The following is a 20,331-nucleotide window of genomic DNA, read 5'->3' as shown; positions in this document are numbered from 1 at the left end:
TTCTCCATATTGTGTGACTTTGAGATAAAATCCCTCCATAAAGTATCACAAAAAGATCTACACACAGTTTAGTAGAGCACTGAACATAAATCAATAAAATAAAAAAGATTCAATAAACCTGCTTGTCACTTGGCAATGGGGCTAGAGGTGGTGTGCTGCTAATGCTGAATACACACTTGTAGGTCTTGTTGAGCCCTCACAAATTCTTATCTCGATCTAATAATATAGGACACCAAAACATTATCTCGTTTTTATGTGAGCTGGATTCATTTCATAAAGGTGCTGACTTTGGATACATTTTCCACAAAGGATAGCATTACTCTGTGGTGAGACTTTTTTAACAGGCTATTCAGTGGCAAAAATACCAATCCTCATGTTGCGTAGAAGAAGACACAGTGTCAAGTTGTTAAAACGTTTGTTCTTCTGTCATGACTGTGTGCTCAGTCATTGAGCAGTGTAAGGGAACAGCTCCTGCCTGTCAAGCCAGCTGTGATGTATACTGTACATATGTAGTGATATCATATCCGCACTGATGCAGTCCTCTGTATGCTCATGCTCGACCGTTTCCTCTGAAACGATCCCGACGTGGCTTCACTTTGCAGCTCATTTGCCTGCTCGTGGGGTACGTACTGAAGTCAGGTTTGTTTTTCGTTCAGAGCAACAAAGTGAATATTGACTGCTGCACCCCAGTAGGACTGTTGTCCTTTCTTTGGTGCGTGGCACATTGTGGCTGCTGCCTGTTTGAGCCATTCCAAGGAAAATACCTTGCAAACTGCTGACTTTGATAACAGGGTGAAACCTAATTCTGCCTGCATGCACTCTATCAAAGCAAACAGTAACCAAGCTGTTTCAAATCCCGCCTGAATTGTGTTTACTAATGACTTGTCTCTCAGAACATTTGTGTAAATGAGGGTCTCAGAGTGCAACAGTGCTTTGATAGTATTCACAGACAACAACAAACACAGTGTTGTCTTGCTGGGGAGACTCGGCATGTATGCATGTCTTTTGTGCATTCAATGTTACTACAAGCAGCAAGGGGAATGAGGGGTGGAGAGAGGAGGTGATGTGTGTTTTTGGTGGGAGGAGGGCTCTGAACGCTTACCTAATTGACCTCGGTTTGATATTTTTTAGGGTGGAGTGTACAGAACACGTTTCCCAACATAACCACCACATAAATGTAGAATTGTGTTGAAGGGGCGAGATTAATTCATGCATATGAGGTCATTTTGCCCAGGCAGTATATGTTCAGGTTATTTGCTCATTGTTTGTGCAAACGCATGCCTTACTTTACCTCAGCAGTGCTTTTATTTTATATTACAGGATACTGTTAAAGGAAACCACTGTGTATCTTTTGAGTTGCATCAGCGTGTCTCTATGACAGGATGCCCCTGTTCCCAATTAGGTAATTTCCCATCTGCACATGGTTATTGTAAACTTTTAAAGTTTAAAGGCAAAGTAACCACCATAACAATAAGCCTTTTAAAACACCTGAGGAAAAATCAAAATCACAGTGTGATCTCTCTGTTCTTGTTCAACATGAGAAAAGAATTCAAGTCATTGAAAGTGAGATGTTATACAGTACATCTGAATGCCTTTGCAGATGGTAATGTTGACTCTGGAGCCCTGGCTGCTGCAGGCCAGGAAACATCACTAGCACTAGGGCCATGTGGGACCTCTGTTTAAAAAAAAAGAAAAAAAAAGTTTGAGATTTTTTTCACAGCCCATTGTAAGCAATCAGGCAAATAGGAGCTTGCAGTCGTGCAGTGCACAGGCATTTCTTTTCAGAAGGCAGAGAGCAATGCTCAGTCTACTGACAGGAGAGCCAGCAGACCGACAAGAAGTCAGGACATTTTCTCATAGCACCCACGGACGGTAACGCCACCAGTGGGTCTGCTGAAGCCCACTTTCACTCTCTGGCATGTGATTGCTCCTGAATGCACGTTCAACCACGTCTACTGCTGCCAGTAAAGACCTGCAGATGCACTCAACCACAGGTTTTCTTCTCAGCCCTGCATCTGTCTCAACACTCATACCAGCACTGTGCCCGCGGGAGGATACACATGTTTTATTGACAGAGCTACAGGTGGTTTGAGTTTCAGCCTCTCGTGGACTGGGAGGGTGTTTTTTAGTTAGTTAGTTTTTTTTTTTTTTGTTCCTGTGTGGTGAGTTGTGGCATCTTTGGAGCCGAAATGCTGCATATTGTTGTGTCATGTTTGGTATTTGTCCTGCTAGGCTCGGGGCAGGCTCAGGTTGCCACACAGACTCAGGGGCAGAGCAGCCAGAGTCGCGGCCAGGGGCAGGACAGCGCTGCCACTCCATGGAGGCAGGTGATTCAGTGGGAGAACAATGGTCGGGTGTTTAGCCTGATGAACAGTGGAGCTGAATATGTCCCTGCCGGGGCAGTAACCCCGAACAGAGGTCCCAGGGTGGTCGTGGCAGATTCTCGCGCACGCTCTTCAGGCAGACCTCAGGGAGGAAATGTCCGCCGCCAAGCTCCATCAAGAGGATCCTCTGAGACTGTCCGCGGGCAGGCGAGGCACCCGTTTGGCTTTGGGCAAGTGCCTGATAATTGGAGACAAACCGCAGGCAGCACAGGTGGCACCCAGTTCCAGGGATCAACTAACCCTCGATTCAGGCAATCTTCATCTTCATCTTCATCCTCATCTTTTGCTTCATCCTCCTACAATGTACCATCCTACTCGCAATACCCGCTTCCTCAACAGCCTCCTTTCCAACCAGTGCCTTATGACCCTGGTTTCATGGAGGGACCAGTCAGGAGTTACGAACCTCCCTTTCAGCCTGTTGTCGGTGGAGGATACGGTGGTGCAACGTATGGCGCTGGCCGGCCTTATCCTGGGGGAGGGTACGGAACGGGTCTGGCTCCGGTGCTTCCAGGCTCTCCATCCGATTTCACTGATGATGGCTACCGCTACTACCAGTCTTACAGCTACGGGCCCAATCCTGTGGTGCCTGCACGTGCTCCCCAACCACCGTTTGCAGATGGTCTGGACCACAGATACACCCACAGTCTCTTCAACGAGGAGTCTGGACCTGCCGTCCCCGCTGTCCCTGTCCCCGACGCCAACCAGGCCACACCCATGATTGTGGACAGGACAGGAGCAGGTGGTCAACAGCCAATTGGGAGTCCTCAGTATGAGCAGTTTCCTCCATTTGGAAGATCCCAGCCTCCTTTCGTGCAGCCCATTCCTCCGGGCAGAAATTCTCCAAACTCTGCTCTGGAGAACCCCAGTATGAATGTTGGGAGTGTGTACCGACCAGAACAGAGAGGTACAGTAAATTGTCTGTTGGGGTGTTTGGGAACGAAAACATGTGTCCTTTATTTCCCATTTTGTTCAGGAAATTTTGCCAAATCTTGATAATATTAGGAGAGGCTCTGACACACGAGAGGAGCGACAATAGCTGTAGATTAAGTAAAAATATTTTACATTTCCTGGGGGAAAATGGGGCAAGTTCAATTTTAGGCATTCATCCAAGGTATTCCTCTCTTTGAAGCAGAAAAAGAAAAGCTCACCATGTGAACTCTGTTATTGCTGGACATATGAGTTTGAAAAATGCAAAACCCAGGGGTGTAGAGAGCTAACCAACCCCCCCACCCCCACCCCCCAATTACGCAATCATGTTTCTCCAATATTCCTCTTTCATGTTTGTTAGAGATCTGAAGTCATCAGAATGAAACAGCTGCTTAAAATTCAGCCGCTTTTCCAGTTTACAAACAAAGTAAGGCGGACACAAGGTTCATCTTTTCCCACTTGTATGGTTATTGAAACCAGGTGTTGAGCAAGCCCTGCCAATGTACAGAGCACACACAAGAACCACTGTGTTTTGTGTGTGTGTGTGTGAGGGGAGTTGTGTGCTGCAAGGAAGGAGACTGGTTCTTGAGTTGTGTTTTTGGTAATGGTGGTGGTGACCTCATAAAAGGGGGTGCGGGGCTGGTGACACGGGGGTTAGTGGTGGTGGGCAGTTGCCGCCTCCTGGGCTTGAGGACAGGAGAGGGGAAACAAGTGAGCAGGGTGGGGGATACAGTTCTTCCCTATTCAGTTAGGGGGAGGGAGAGCGTGGAAAGTCCCAGTAACACATGGGGTCCATTGCTTCAGCTACAGGAAATCAAAGAAATATTCAGGCAGAGTGATTGGGGGGTGGGGCGGGGGTGTCAACATTACAACACAGAAACTCTCTGCGATGCTATTTAAAAAAAGACGTTCATTGTGCTTAGGAGGAAAGGGATACTCTTAGTGTCTCATGGGTAGAAGATATGACTTAGCGAAATACAACATAATAATAATACAACATGTGAAAGTCTTCTATGACAAAAACCCCGACTGCCAGAGGCTGCATCTGCTCTGAGCTGGGATGAGACAAGGACCTCCTATCAAATTCTCAGACACTTGATAATGCAGATTTACCTTGTTTTACCCAGTAATCTACCTTAAGCTGCTTTTCTACTGGTCAAAAAAACCTGCTAAGACCTGCTAATAGCAGGCCTCTGTCTGCAATAGAAAAGAGTTCCATGAGCATTCACACCCAGGTCATTCGATTCGTTTATTGGCTCCTACTCTGATGGACAACAAACTCAACACCCAGGTTGAACTCTCTGATTTTCAACCCTCTTCTCCTGTAATGTCTTTTAGAGCACACACTGTAGACACACCTGTCATCTGCCCAGCATGGTGCTGTTGAATCAGAACCACCACAGCTGCACTGAACATGGGGATGAAAGAGTGAGCAGGGTTTTAAACTAAGTTTTTAAAAAACATGCAATAAGCGATCAAAGCATCTCATTTGGAGGCCCCTGACATTTTTACAAGAGCACTAACCCAGGATGAGATGTGACAGATCTACTTACCCAGTTTGCACTGCAATTAACAGCTTACTCTGTGTATGTGCTCTGTAAGTGATGACGTGTCTCCTTGCGCTTGCATGTGTCCTCAGTCCGAGCAGAAATACAGACTGGACTTAACCCACGTTTACAGAACCCGCACATACCCGTCAATGTGTGTGAAGAAGGGTCTGACACTGCAGTAGCCTCTCTAGTGAGCTATCATTCATTAGATGCACCAGAGCTGGGAGCTATTTCTAACAGCACAGAGAGCCAACATATGTGCAGAGGCCTTAGTGCACCCAGTAATCATTGTGATAAAGATTCTGCTATTGGGGAAAGCATGACATTTTTATTGCATTGCTTCATTGGAAGGCATTTAGCTGTTTTTGTTTTGTATTGTAATAATTATTCTGATTCATGGGTTTGAATCTGACTTAAAAGGGAAGTTGTATACCATCTTTAAATACAATCCAATATGGCATCAGAAAAGGAGACACATTGAAAAATACCCCGCCCCCCCCCCAAAAACAAAAACAAAAACAAAACAAAACAAAAAACAAAACAAAACATGTTTTATTCCCCAGGCTGGTCATAAACTAATTCGTCATCAAAGACAGTCTGTCTCATCATGAGTGGCCGTGTAAGGTCAGTGCATAAAAATACAGCTAAGTTCAAATAGGGTGAGGTGATAAGGTTAGCATTAGTGAACGAGCTGGTGAGCATTACCATGGGGAACCAACTGCAGTAAAGTTTAAAGCCATGAATCATGTTCCAGTGAACAGTCACTGCCCATTCAAGTTGTCAAATGTTTCCACAGACAACCAGCTAATAGGATCTCACTGTGTGAACAGGCCTGAACACTCACAGCATAGTGTGGCAGACAGAGAGCTAGAAGTCACATACTGTATTATGTGTTCAAAGTGTTAAGTTGTGCAAAAAAGTCTATTCTTTTCCAGACTGGTTCTGACATCAAGGAGATGATGACCTCAAGTCATATCCACATGAGGTCAAGCGTCAACAGTGGCAGGGTCGGAGGGTCGGAGGGTGAACAAAGTGCAGCACAGTGAGACCAGAGTCCAGTGTTTGCATCCTGACTCCAGCAACAAAAACTTGGATTAGGTTTGAGAAACAATGCAATAGTCACTACAACTAGATATAATATAAGATTTAATATGTTAGTGGAAAACAAATGAGATACCATCAGTATCAAATGTCAAATAAGTTGATAACATTTCAAAATGAACAGAATCCTAATTAGTTGACCACAAAAAACTAGCTCTAATGCTTAGACTGAAAGGAAAGGTGTGACCCTGAATCTCAGCCAAACTCTTTTCTCTATTCTTTTTTTTTTCATGAGAAATCTGTATTTTGTTCTACAGCGCACAGTCTGATTTGCAAACAAATTCAAGGGCACTTTACTCTGTGTTAGCTGAGCTCTAACCAAGTTGCTGCCGAAAGAAATCTGCCTTGGATAGTGCAGCCTTGGTGATGGTATTCTCTCTTTGAGCGTGTTCTAGTTTTGAAAGCTGCAGTGTTGCAGTGGTTTTGTGAATAATGAATTGTCTTTAATGAAGTGTCATGGCAAAGATTGGTTTAAAACGTCTGCATATTGTTCCAACTGTGCCCTTTGCAGCACATTGTCATTTCATCTCACTCTTCCTTACTCTGATATCCCCTGACAAAGCCACCAGCAGTGATCGGTTAGAATAATTAAACTGTAATTGGTAGATTAATTCATCAAGGCAGCTGCAAGGCAGCACCACAGTTATTTTAGTCATTAGTTTTACCACAATATCTTCAAATTAGGAGAGAAAAAGTTCTGATATCCCATCATTGCTGAAATTAATATGTAATATTTCAACTGACCACCAAGAGTAAAGTGGTATTATATAATAAGATGCATTAGTGTTTCTTAAAGATGGTCTAGAATATATACTGCCTGACTAAGGAAGCTGTGACAGTAGAGTCTTCAATATTGATGCTGTTGTGATTTTTGATTTTTGATTGTCAAATGACCTCAATGAATTCCACATACAGTATTCCAGTCTATCAGTTGTCTGCAGCTAAACGGCCTATAGCTTAAAGCAGGAGTATCTAGAGAGGGAGCCTGTGTGTCTTTTATTATGCCATATTAGATGGTATAAAAAGCCTGGCAAGATCCAGTTTCTTCTCTCTGTGCCCCACTTAGAGTGTAATGTGTGGCTTTGTCACATGCTGTCGAGAGCTGATCAGCTTTGGCTTCTCAATACGTTTTATCCTTCTGAAAGAGACCCAATTTCATATTTCAAAAGATTAGAGGGCAGAGAACAAAGCCTTGCTAGGGTGAAGAGGGGGAAAAAACAGAGTTGAGAGTGCTGTTGGAAAACCTCTGTGTTCACACTGGTCTTACCGTGTTTACATGGTCTGCTCCACGGTTCCCTCTGTCCTATATGTCTGTCTCAGAGAGAGCTGTCAGATGGGATGTTTACACAGAGCCCGCAAAGGCAGTGCCCTTATTTAAACTTGAAGCCATAGAGGGAAGACTCAGCTGGTTGTTAAACACGGGCAAACACGAAGAGGAAACTTCCTATCTGGTTTCCATAAACAGACCATGACTAAATCCCCTCATGCAAGACCAAAATCATAAGATAACATTATTTAATTATCTTCTGTTCCCTGGCAGAAACATACTACAACAGAGATTAAAGATTGTACATAATTTTTGATTTTAGTAATACTACCAGGCTTAGAGGTCAGATGGTTTGACTTTGCGTTGTTTGAACAATATCACATTAAAGCTGGTCTGGCCTTCGTGAGCTGAACAGAGTGGGGTGATAAGCTTTGCCAGAGACCCTTGCTGGCACAGACACTTCACTGGGAACAGCACAGACGGACATTTACACCAACAATTCAAGCCTACTTTTCTTTTGTTTGTTTTTTTTACCCATTCCTTAGGCTTTCTGACAGATTTGGACAGTGGCCCACTTTAAAAACAGGAGTGGTGTGAGATCACTGTTGTTTTACCCTGGTATGCATGTTCTCTCTCACTGTGTCTCTGTCTGGCTCTCTAGCTGTTTCTCCGTGCATCTTCTTACATCTCCTCATCTCTGTCACTTGTGTGCAGAAACCAAAGTAGGAAAAACACAGGCTGCATTGCAGCAAGAACTCCTGTGATAACTCAAAAAAATTATTGAAAAAATTCAGCCTTATCCCCAACATAAATGACTAGACATGCTATGTTTGCCATGTTAAGGTTAAGCTGAAGTGGCACATGTATATTACGATACATGTCATGAAAGATCAAATCACATTTAGGCAAGAACAACACATACTGGTGTATTTTTTCTCCTACTTATAGGGCATATTTGATTGAAAACCAAATGTATTCAGCACTGAAAATGGATGCACTGTACTTGAGATTATATTTGGAAAATCCAAAGTAACCCCTGTTCTCTCTCTGCCCAAACTCACCCCTGTCTGAGAGGCATGTGAGCAAAAGCGTCTAATTAGAAACCTCGATAATAATCTGGAATGCACAGTAATTAGTGGCCAATGGATTTCTCTGGAGTGACCCAATCTTGACCTGCTGGGCCCTTGTCACTGCATCACTGCCCATCAGCACCATCATATTTACCAGGTAATAAAACATTGATGACAAATAAGTGAAAGAGCTCCCTGGCAGTTTTGGGCTGGAATTCAGAGATCAAATGATGACCTGTCATGAAACGATCAGTCACGTCTTGATTACCTTGGTCATGAATGCCATTATAACATCAGTGCTACAGATACATATTCTGAGCATTAACTACACGTAAATACATACTAAAAGGTAAGTAATCAGACTTTTGTTTTCATTTGCAGAAAGACCACTGTTCTGTCAGTAACAAAGTTTTGACAGTGTGCAATGACAATGCAAGCTGAGCAGTCTGTCTGTCATTTCAGGTTTGCCTGACCTGGTTCCTGATCCCAATTATGTCCAGGCTTCCACCTACATCCAGAGAGCCCACATGTATTCTCTCCGCTGTGCTGCAGAGGAAAAATGTCTGTCAAGGTAAACCCAATTCTGAATGTCTTGTATTGGCTTTCCTTTATTTATTTATACATGTCATTATTTTTTCAGCAGGGTTCATGCTACTGTTGCCGCAGAATCAAAAATGTTCTCTGCCCTATGGGTTCTGTTTCCACGTTAATGACAATGTTCTCATTTCATTGGTTTCTACTACATGTTAGGGGCAGCATCGTGGCTCATTGTATTCAGTTATTAAGCTTAGGTTGAACTGTTAAACAACAAGCTGTGTTTCCTGTAAAAGTATAGCCTCCTGATCCTGATAGACTGGTTGTATGTCCACGTTATGCCCTGTATCGAATCAAGAATATTTAAATGATTTTATGATCACAATACTTCTTACGCTGCTTCACCTTCGGCTAGCATTAACCAGTGAGTGAACCATCTCCAGTTCTATTGTAGCTCTCAGAATTATACCCATTCTTTGCAGTAATATCTGAAGGAAATAATGAAAAAAGTTGACCAACGGCACAATGCAAGTGAACTAAATCCCAGTCACCTTCAGGGATACAGGCTGCCGTGTGTTTCATTTCTCTGTGTTGGCGGATAGCATCCCCTGAGCTGCAGACCTGGGCCCTTTGACTGTCAGTGCACTAAGGACACTATTGAAATGATGGAAGTGCACTGTCCCCATGGCTGCTCTATTTGCCCTCTTCCCATCACAAGCACAGCCATCCCTCAAAGCCCTTTCATATCCTGTCTGAGTTTGCAGCAATCACCGACAGATGGGCTGTTGTAATTTGCCATACACTCCAGTGTCAACAACAGCCACAAGACGAATGGCTTAGATCTTCAGTGGCACTGTGAACTCGAGGTTGTGTCTCCTATTTCAAGCAAAAAAAAAAATATATATATATCGTACAACACAGTGTCCCCTCTCCCCATGTTGAAACAGTGTGTTTGGAGAGATGGTTGTAATCTGTAGAATGAATTATTTAGTAGCTGTTCTCCTGCCTCCCAGCCTTTACAGCCCTGCTGCCCCCCCCTTCCCTTGTCTTAGTTATGAGAAACAGACATGCCAACATTCTCTTTCCAGCCACTTGTGCAGTTTTCCCACACCATTTTTTTTTGTTCTTGTATGTGTCCACCATTCAGCTCTGCCTACAGCTCTGAGACCACCGATTATGATGTACGTGTCCTGCTGCGATTCCCACAGAGGGTGAAGAACAAGGGCACCGCCGACTTCATGCCTAACAGGCCACGTCATACCTGGGAGTGGCATAGCTGTCATCAGTAAGTGCTTAATACAAAACAGATTTTACCCAATCAGCTACTCATGCACAAGTCACTAGAGGATCAGCTGCTTTGGTAACCAAGGGGCTAGTTAAGCAAAGATCAAATGTCACCCTAACAGAGTCTAACTTATCTGTAGCTTATACTAAACTGGTTTATACAGGTATACAAGAGGTGTAATAGGTGGAGTATATACAGTATCACTTATAGGAATAGGAATAGCAAAGTGGGTCCATACTTTTGACCGGTACTGTGTACAGTATATATGGCGAGCACCTCTAGTTCAAACCTAATGGACTTTGTAGAACAGGAGCAGCAGCACTCACCCCTGTCATCACTTGCAGTTCGATGTAACTCAACCTAATAACCTCAGTTGGCCTCATTACATCTAGGTACACACTAGAAGAAGAAAAAGCTGGAGAATTAAATGATATTAAATTGAGCTCTGGCTTATAAAAGTTCTGGTGTAGTTTCCGTTTTTTCTAGTAATTTCACATCCCATCAACATTTTAACCTTTGCACTAATATTTCAACGACAAATATTTGAGTTTTTAACCTTGTTAACATGTCAATATAGCACAAGACATGAATAGCATGAATTTAATAATCAGAGAACACCATGACTGCAGAACAAGTGCGGAACAAGTGAACAAATAACGGTTTCTTAACAACTCGACTCAGACAGTCAAGGGTTCATACTGTACATCACATACCCAAGCAACCAATTCCAATGGGGACAATGAGCCAGCAAAATAAATGTGAAACCTTTCCAGTACAAAAAAGCAAAAGTTTGCCATAGGACACCAGTTAATCCTGCTTCAGCTAATGCCAGTTGCAAGCTAACAAACAATACAAATAAAAGATATTAGCTGCACTAGCCAGACTGCTGGTCTGGTCATCCGAGTCTGCGGCCCGACTGAGGCTCAAACATGAGGCTGAGTCTCTCCAATGCTTCATTTTCACAGCAGCATCTTGATTTTAATTACTCTTTCATTAGTCACCTGAACAATGTCAGCACAGAGAGCAAGAGTTGGCATTAGTACAGCCACAGCCGACACTGTAGCCAGCCTGTTACAAGCTGACGAACAACACAAACTAATAATTCTGTTTTGTTTGTTTTTTGGTAAGACAACCATGTTAAACAAAATATTAATCATAGCAGAGTATTTCTTACATAGTTTCACACATGTCTGGAGATGAATGTCTGGGTTCATGGTGGGCTTGTGGGTCGTTAAAGTGCTTTGTTGAAGTGGAGCACTGTGTTGCTGTTGATTCGTTTTCTAGCAGACCCTCGCTGCTCAGCAACAGCCCAAAGTGTTGGAAGGCACAGAGCTCTGAGTTTATATCCAGAAAGCTGATGTGATGCATCATATCAATGTCATTTGACTGAAGGTGAATGCAGATTGGGTGTCATACAGTCACAAGCCCAATATTGTGCCGTATATGGTTACATTGCAGGAAAGGCTCTCCCTGGTTGGCTGAGAAAGAACAACACACAGTATATTTCATTATGCTCCTCTAAAGAGGGGAGACCAGGTGGGCGGTGGGAGTCGGGGTCAAACCTATAGAGTTCATTTGAGAGCCAATCCAGCGTGAAATAGAGGAACAGCACAATACACTTAAAATTCACATCACATGAAAAATGGTGGTATTTAGCTCTGTGGGTTTGATCAATTCAAAGAGCAGTTTTCTCATTGTATCTTCCTCAGTGGACAGATTTTAGTTGGTTTAGTGAGGCAGCAATGGCTTCGACTGAATATCTCTTGGGTACCGCTGATGAGGTGATTCTGAGGGTATTGTCATTGTTTTATGACATTATATTCCATGTAGACCGGCTCTTATCTCAATTTCAGCTAGTCCGCCCACTGACGCTAGTGCCAGGCGCTGCTGTACTATCCTCATCTTAGAGGAATGTTGACTGGCCGTTAGGAGATTGGCAGTGTTGTTGCTGTCTGACATCAGTCTGCATTTACACAGTGGCTCCCAGGGGGCAGAAAGCCAAGGCAATCATTCCACTGGCTGTGTGATCAGAATGACAAATCAATCCATTTTTCCTGTCAATCTGTGACGCCAGATCACACAGCTGCTGAAGTATGATGGCATGGATGTGGGTTACTGGGGCACAGTGTTTGGTTACAAAAAAAAAAATCTCTTTAGGGGAAGAAAATCTCTATCCTAGATTCTTACAATAAACTTTCCTGCCCCACATTTTTGTCAAATAAGCTGTGTAGTTGACGGTTTTGCTTTTCATTACATTCACCCCTATCTTCCTCGCTTGAGCATTAGAAGAAAGAAAGGGAACAGCATCCTCGTGAGTATCATGGGCTGCGAAAATGTTAGGATTTGTCTTTTTTTTTTTTTACCCAAATGACTACACAGAATTCCACATAGAGCTCATCTTTGTTTTCTGCCAATCAGTGCAAGAAGCATGGGAAGTCATTAAAAGTGTTTGGTTTGTTTGGTTTAACTTTTATTTTTGATACTACAAAAGTTAATAAAAGAGTTTTTCAGCTTGCGCTTTATCTGAGTCGGTGAGCTACGTGACCTTTGTGGTCAAAGATCATTGCTGCTATTTGTGCAGGTGCTTTGACATATGTCTTCATATCCTGGCTTGCGCTTCATGGAAGGCAAATGTCAGGCCGCTGCTGGATGTTTTCAAAGAACCTACTGTAGTGGTCTGTGTTTTACAACCCAAACTGTGATCTGAGAAACCTTCAAAGCCTTGTTTGTTGCGACACAAGTGGAAAATGACTCACGACTACGGAGACGACCTGGAATGTTTTGTACATTACGATCACAAGCTATTCTTGTTAAATCCTTTATGTGTCCTTCCAACACCACATTCTCTATAGTTGACATAGTCAGTGAGGGGATCCAGGAATCCAAGGAGGCTGGGGACCTTTCCAGGCACCTCGTAGCCCCCCACCCCCTCCAATCTTTTTCTCTGCTTCCCCGTACTCTTTCTTTCTATTTCACACACAAGCATACACACATATACTGTAGATAATCATCTCAAGATTGCTCCTGAAATGAATGCCAGGTTTGGGAACACAAACAAAGACTGTGCTTCAAAATTCCAGGCCCTTCAGTTCCCACCCTGATTTCTACACATATGTGAATCCTTACTCTCACATTCATATATACATTTCACAAACTGCATGCGTACCCATATTTTAAGCCTGTAACAAACACGCACACATACATTTGCATGTCAACAGAGACAGGAGAGTAATTTATGCCCATAGTAACAGTAAAGATAGTGTTGAGCCTCAGATAACAGCAGACAGGTTTCTACCTGAGAGGAACTCCTAATTGGTCGCCCTCTCCTATGGAAAAAATGAGTTGTTGAACGGTCACTCGCTCCATTGGTGGAAAGTACCCACTTTTCCCTCCAAGTCATCCTTCAATCTTTAATGACTGTTCCAGTAAAAGCTGTTGCTATGTTGAAACATGGACCATGAAGTAAGGCGAAAGAGCAATATTTATATAGTCTGAGTTTGTCTGACTGTAAGAGATCCAGTGGTTACCTCACCTGCTGCAACCACTAAAGTCAACACCACTTTAATTTATTGTTTACTGTACTGAGTAATTAAAGACCAAGTGAATAATGGAAATGAATACTTTCAATAACTCCTCAAAGGCATTTATCATTAAGTTATAGAACAGTGTCACTTTTTTGCAGGTTGGTTTTGTAACTTAAGACTTGTTGCCCCAAAAATTGGACAGGTTTTTCTTTTTCTTTTCAATCAAATTTTTATCATAAGTAAAAGGAAAAACCCTTTTATTGCAAATGACAGCTATAATATTTCTGCAAAGGGAAGTTACAAATTTAGTGAAAATGGTTTACTAACTACTCTAACAAGTATACTGTACCTAGTACTCCCAGCTGGAAAACATTCCTATTATTGTTTGTATTAATTTTCAAAATATGGCATAATGTTATGTTCATGTCTCATCTCAAACAAGGAAATTCACTAGCTGGTAATTTGCCTTGTTCGAAGACACTGTGTGCTGCTATCTTCAGCACCAGATAATTAGATACAGTTAATTGTTACATGGTTGTGCTCTCTTATACTGTTAACACTAATATTGAGTAGTTTCTATCATCATGGGTGGGTGGGAAACATTATTGTTTTGTGCTTTTATGGCGATATGGATCCCCTTGGGTCTGAAATAAAGAAATGAATGAATACCATTATTATCATCTGATACATCCAGTGCAATGCAATGGCACCACAAAAAAAGTGGCTACAGAGTTACATAAACACTTCTCCTAGCCTTTTTTTTGTTAAGGTGCCATATCAGTTTGCAATAGATTTGGCTATGTGTACATTTTCAATACATTTACAGTACCTGTGTTTTTATTAGGTGTGTACGTCCATTCATGAAATAAATGAAAAATTTGACCCGTCCAGCAGCTGGCAACATTGAATTATGTAGACGAGGAAAAACATTTTAAAAAGTCAAATGGAACCGAAGAGTGTTTTTTTTTTTTTTAAACATTATTTTATGTGTTTCAAAAATTTGCTGACAGCTGTCGTGCATTAATCTATTGAAATTATGCACAAAGGTACAGTATTTCCCATGTTGTGGGTACACTTAGTACAAATACACAGTGTGCTCAGCGTATTCAAACCACAATTATATTCAGAGTGAGCTTGTTACCCAGTAAACACCATCTAAGTGCTCTTTGACATCTGAGAGAGATCTACTGTAAACCATGATACAGTTAATATTGCAGATGATGTCAAATGGAGCAGCTCACTGACAGACTCACTCACTGAGAGTCACTTGGTTCATATTCCGGTTCAGATGAGATGATCAGTGACCATGTGCATCCAAGCTTTCCTAAGCTCTTAAAGCTGTACAAACACACACACACAAGCTCATTGAAGCGAGCGCACAAATACAGCGTTACAATGATACACACACAAAGTTACACATTGCTCACGCAAATATGTGCAGGCCCGCTTCAAAGTATCCACAAACACACACACACACACACACACACAAAAACGTAAATGCCGACACACCAACGCACACACTGACACCTCTGATCTTGCCGACTGATACAAGCTAATTAACAATATTCATACATCATTAGGGTGTTAATGCCGTGCCTCAGCAATACTTTATTGCTTCAACTCATTAGTATCTATTGTCATCTCATATTTAATCATGTGTTCAGTCAAGGTGCAACATCACTTACACAAAAGTTAACAGACGAGGTCAACAGGTTGAATTAACAGCAAATGAATGCAACTGAAAGTTACACTTTAACTTTTATAAGTTAAGTTTTGAATAAAATTGCAGTTTGATCATAAACTCTGCTTACATAGTTATTGCTCATGTCCACATGACATAACAGAGTAACACTTGCACAAGCGTCAGCTCTTTGTTTAGTCTTTTGACTACATGCCCAACATGTCTTTTGCTTGTTCCAACAGACACTACCACAGCATGGATGAGTTCAGCCATTATGATTTGCTGGAGGTCAGCACTGGCCGTAAAGTGGCGGAGGGTCACAAGGCTAGCTTCTGCCTGGAGGACACAACCTGTGACTTTGGTCACCTCAAGCGCTATGCCTGCACTGCTCACACTCAGGTAAGACAGCAAATAATAGTATACAGGTGGAGATGGTGACATTGAATTTAAATTACACACAATACTGTTGGTTGTTTACAGTGCACCACATGCTTTATTAACCACCAAGTTAATATCCACCCAGTGTAGCAAGACCCACAGTTTGTTGTTGCTATGGCTGGGTTTTATAAATTCACCTGTTTGTATTTGTTGCATCATAAATTATTCGATATCCTATACTCGTTGACCACCAAATTAATATCCCCATGGTTTTTGACTCAGTTCAGTATTCCTCACACCACTCCCTCTGTTCCTTCAGGGTCTGAGCCCAGGCTGCTATGATACATACAATGCTGATATCGACTGCCAGTGGATCGATATCACCGACATCCAACCTGGAAACTACATACTAAAGGTAGGAACGAAGAGAGGACTTGATGTGCATGGACACATCAGGTTTGTGGGCAAAACAGGTTCACACTCAGGGTGCTGGCGACCAAAACAAATTGATCCAAATTTTGAAGTCAGGTAGTTTTTAGGTTACTAGTTTCATACAGAGTTTTTTCTGGTTGCACCACTTCATGGTTTTTGGGGGGTCAATATGGTTGGAAGATAAATCTATAAGATTGTTTTCAGTATTACTCTTCCCTCATACAGTATTTTTGAAGTCTGTTAGCTGTCCCTTGAGTTTATGGTGATTTGTAATTACTTGTTCTGTCCTTTGTCTCCAGCTCCAGGTTAATCCTAAATTCTTGGTGCTGGAATCAGACTTCACCAACAACGTGGTCAGATGTAACATTCACTATACTGGACGGTTTGTTCGAACAACCAACTGCAAATTAGCACAGTAAGTAAGACAGAATAAACCCTTTTTTTCACTTTTTTAAAGAATTAATCCTTGGGTCATTGTCATATCTATTGTAGACTGGGCACTGAAAACTGCAAATGGGTGTTTGTCTTTTTCCCAACTCTGAGTTACAGCAAACCATGACAAGGTGGCAGATAAATGCAGTTTTTTGAAGAGCTTTAGTGTTTTGAACTACTTTGTAGACTTAATAGGTTCCTGGCTGAAATGTTTGATGATTTAATGAATTATGTTCTCTACTTAAAATTAATAGCCTCTGAAACCTTAATATTTTCTCTCAAAGGAAGATGTAGGGGTGTTTCAATAGTGCTATTAGGAAGTGTATCATTGCACTCAGAATTACTATTATATCTTCTTAAAGTGACTTGGGTCAAGTGCTGAAGTTGGTCTCTCTTAGCTTCATTGCTTAGCTTAAATTAGATTTGTTTTTTATGTCATGTGTTATGTCACACATTTATTTTTGTGTAATGGTCTAGTCATCGTTTCAGCCAAGCCTCTTGGTGCTAATTCACAGTTTTGCAAATGTATTTGAGTTTTCACAGAGTGAACACTGAGCTGAAAATGTGAACAGAAAAAAAGTATAGAACATAAATGGAATCAAGATGATGAATATCAGCAACCATTTTTGTTCAGGCCAACTAAAATTGTTCATTAGTGTGTGTGGTGTTTTTATTGCCTTAAAAATCCATCATTGACATTACACTTACTCTAACAAATTGTATGTATTTTCTGTTTATTTTGCAGGTCTTGATCAGGCGCTGGAAGGCTGCCGTACTAGAGTGAAATGTGAATGGAATTTGTTTGTTGGTTCATTGTTGATGTTGTCTGTCTCTACTATTCTGTTTTGGTATCCTGGGTCCATGGCTATCACTGGCTCCACTGGCACTGAAGTAGACACACTCACACACTCAATGTTGCACATTGTTATCCCAATAATGAACCAACAGTTCAGATCCCTGCCATAATTATTGTCCAACCAACTATATTTCTCATAATGCAGTGTTATAAGACTGGTTTAGTTTATACTAGCTAGGGCATATCACCGACTCTAAAAAAAAAAAAAAAAAGGTGTTTACTGTATCTCCACACAAATATCTATGCACCCCAACCCACCCCCTCATGCAGGGGCTTTGTTTGAATTCTAAATAAAGCATGAAGCGGTGCCAGCATTGAAATGAGTGGCTCCAGACAAGTCAGGGTTCAGCAGAAATACAACAAATAAAATGAGGGGACAAAGTCTCCCCAAGTGCATTTATCCATGCAGTGTGGGGACAGACAGAGTTGCCCAGTGACTCAGAAGAACCATAATGTGTAATGTGTGTCCTCTCCACTGCCTCAGTGGGTCAGGCTAGGATACTGTGATTCTCTGGTCACATCCTGTTTAATGCTGTGTTAACAGCAAGAGGAAGAAAGCAGGCCCTATACTTTCATTTGTTAGCTCCATCCAATCGTAAAGAAAGACTGACAGCACCAAATGCTGTACTTCTCCAAATCCATGGATATACTCATTGTGTCCTCACTCGTCATTTCTTACTTCAGTAAAACAGGAACAGAAAGATTAACTGGCAGAAATTGGTACTTTCCAGAAAACAAGACTCACAGTATGTAAACTGTTTACTTACACTGTCTTGGGGTCTTTACTTCAGCTACCAACACTGGTCAGATGGCATGTGAGTCATCTATACCTTTTAAAGAATGTATATACAAATATTCCACTGATGCATGACTTAAATGATGGAGAGTTTTGTTGTTACTGTACTTTGTTTATCCACTTTGACCTGTTACTGTAATTTGTGAAATCTAATGAATTTATATATTTCTTGATAAACTTAATTTTTCAAATAGTATATGTGTTGTTGGGAAAAAATGCTACTGCTACAGACTTGGTATTATAATGCAGAGTGCCTGAGAGTCGTCTCTACCTACCTCTCTGAGTGAGCTGTTTTTTTTTGTTTTTTTTTAGAATTTCTGTCCTTGTTGAATTAGCAACATAGTTACCCCAAATTTTAAGGGCAGCATCACTCCTTTAACTTTAGTAGAAATACAATATAAAGGCAAGTGGTGTATTTGTTTACAGTGCAGCCAAACAAACACATGTTTAAATCGGTCAATAATTGGCCCTCTTACATCATGTCATGGGAAACCACCTTAATTTCATGCTGCATGTGTTGTGAGTAGTTTTCCACACTGACACAGTAAAGGTTAAACAGTCTGTCACCTTCAGCACTGCACTGTGTCTGGACCGCTTTAATCTATTATGAAAAATGCCAACCATAAAAAGCTAATTTGCAGAAAATCTTAGCAATTTCTTAAATATCCCCAAGGGTTATTATTTAAGCAATCTTTAAACAGTAGCAACCTTTTTTCCATTAACAATGTGTGAACAGTATTGATCCAACATTAACGGAGTGCCAAAATTATCTCTCTTTTTTTTTCTTTACCATTAAATTTGGTTAAGTTTGTTTCAGTTTTGCAATTTCGGATGATTTGTGAAACGGGTTCTGTTTTAAATGGAGAATAGGCTTAGTCCCTTGTATCCAATTTACAATAATACTCATAGGTCTTTCATATTGTACTGTAAAAATAGTGAGTTGTTTTAACTTGATCTTAAGTCTTTTAATCTGGTAGCTCATGATAATACTGAAAAATGCATCAACATGTGATTCTAACACTCAGTTGAACGACAGCAAGAGTAGGTGACAGTTATACAGCATCTTTGACATGTGGTGATGAAATTTGTATTTCTCTAACAGCGAACACCTGTCAAAATGTCATATACAATAAATACATTTACACATCTGCTGTGTACTCAGAATGGAATATGAATGCTCTGCAGCGCACTTACAGCAGCGCTTCACCGTGCTGCGTATGAGACCATATCTTCAGCTTTACACAGAACACATATCAGTAGATCCAAAGGAAATGCCATATGACAGGTGTGACAAATTGCTGATATCATCCCCCTCATAAAAGATTAGGTGTGATTTGTTTAATGCATTAAGATTTTTTCCCAGGTACTGTATGTGCTTTTTGTCATGGCTGATTCAGACAGGGATGCAAATCTGACCTTAACAAATGCAGGAAAACACACACTGCATATAAGCTGCCTACAAACACCAAACAGTGAAGACAACAACTGTGGTTGTGGCACCAGAGCTGTGCATTCACGAATCAGTCACTTGAGTTTTCATGCTGTTGTTGACTTCCCACAAGCTGGCATGTTGAGGGTTTGTGTAGACACCCTGAAATATTATGTGACAGGGTCATATTTCCATCACTGTCAGACATCACCACCACACAGCTAAAGATGTATTCATTCTACACAGTTTACTCTGACATCTGGCTTCTTCAGGCAGCAATCACATTATCATACTGTACATGGAACACAGCGCCATGTTGATATAACAAAAGAGGAGTTTAATGTTTGCAAAGATAAATACAGAACTCTACAAAGCGTAATAATTTTTGTTTTATACACAAGGAGACAACCACATAACTATTTTTGCTTTGTTTTCAATCATCCATTGGAGTAGCAAGAGATTTGGCAATGCAGTGCCAAACTGTTGTGTGTAGATGGAAAGTAGACAAATGAAAAATACTAGTGCAGTGATGACAAGCTAGCTTCACCACTCTTTAATGACTGGTGTGATTTCATTTTATTGTCAATATTTTTGATATCATTTTCTATAGATTTCCCGTGTGGCTGCAGCAGAAATGCACAACGTCGTTTTTTTTCCATCATACTGTTTTGAGTGAAGTGTGTTA

At 41.4% G+C, this 20,331-nt stretch overlaps 1 protein-coding gene across 1 annotated transcript; it reads left to right on the top strand.

The window, feature by feature from the left end:
* The first annotated feature begins 1,766 nt into the window (after nt 1-1,766).
* Nucleotides 1,767-18,903, top strand: loxl1 (lysyl oxidase-like 1). The gene is made up of 7 exons (XM_083996264.1): nt 1,767-3,288; nt 8,762-8,870; nt 9,981-10,118; nt 15,566-15,722; nt 16,021-16,116; nt 16,433-16,548; nt 17,311-18,903. The coding sequence occupies exons 1-7, from the start codon at nt 2,190-2,192 to the stop codon at nt 17,315-17,317; spliced, it is 1,722 nt and encodes a 573-aa protein (XP_083852390.1). The 5' UTR covers nt 1,767-2,189; the 3' UTR covers nt 17,318-18,903.
* Nucleotides 18,904-20,331: the final 1,428 nt, after the last annotated feature.

The sequence above is a fragment of the Trachurus trachurus genome (genome assembly GCF_905171665.1).
Source record: "Trachurus trachurus genome assembly, chromosome: 3".
Taxonomy (NCBI): Eukaryota; Metazoa; Chordata; class Actinopteri; order Carangiformes; family Carangidae; genus Trachurus; species Trachurus trachurus.
Note: the sequence above shows the minus strand (reverse complement) of the source record. Positions and strands in the feature narration are given on the sequence as shown.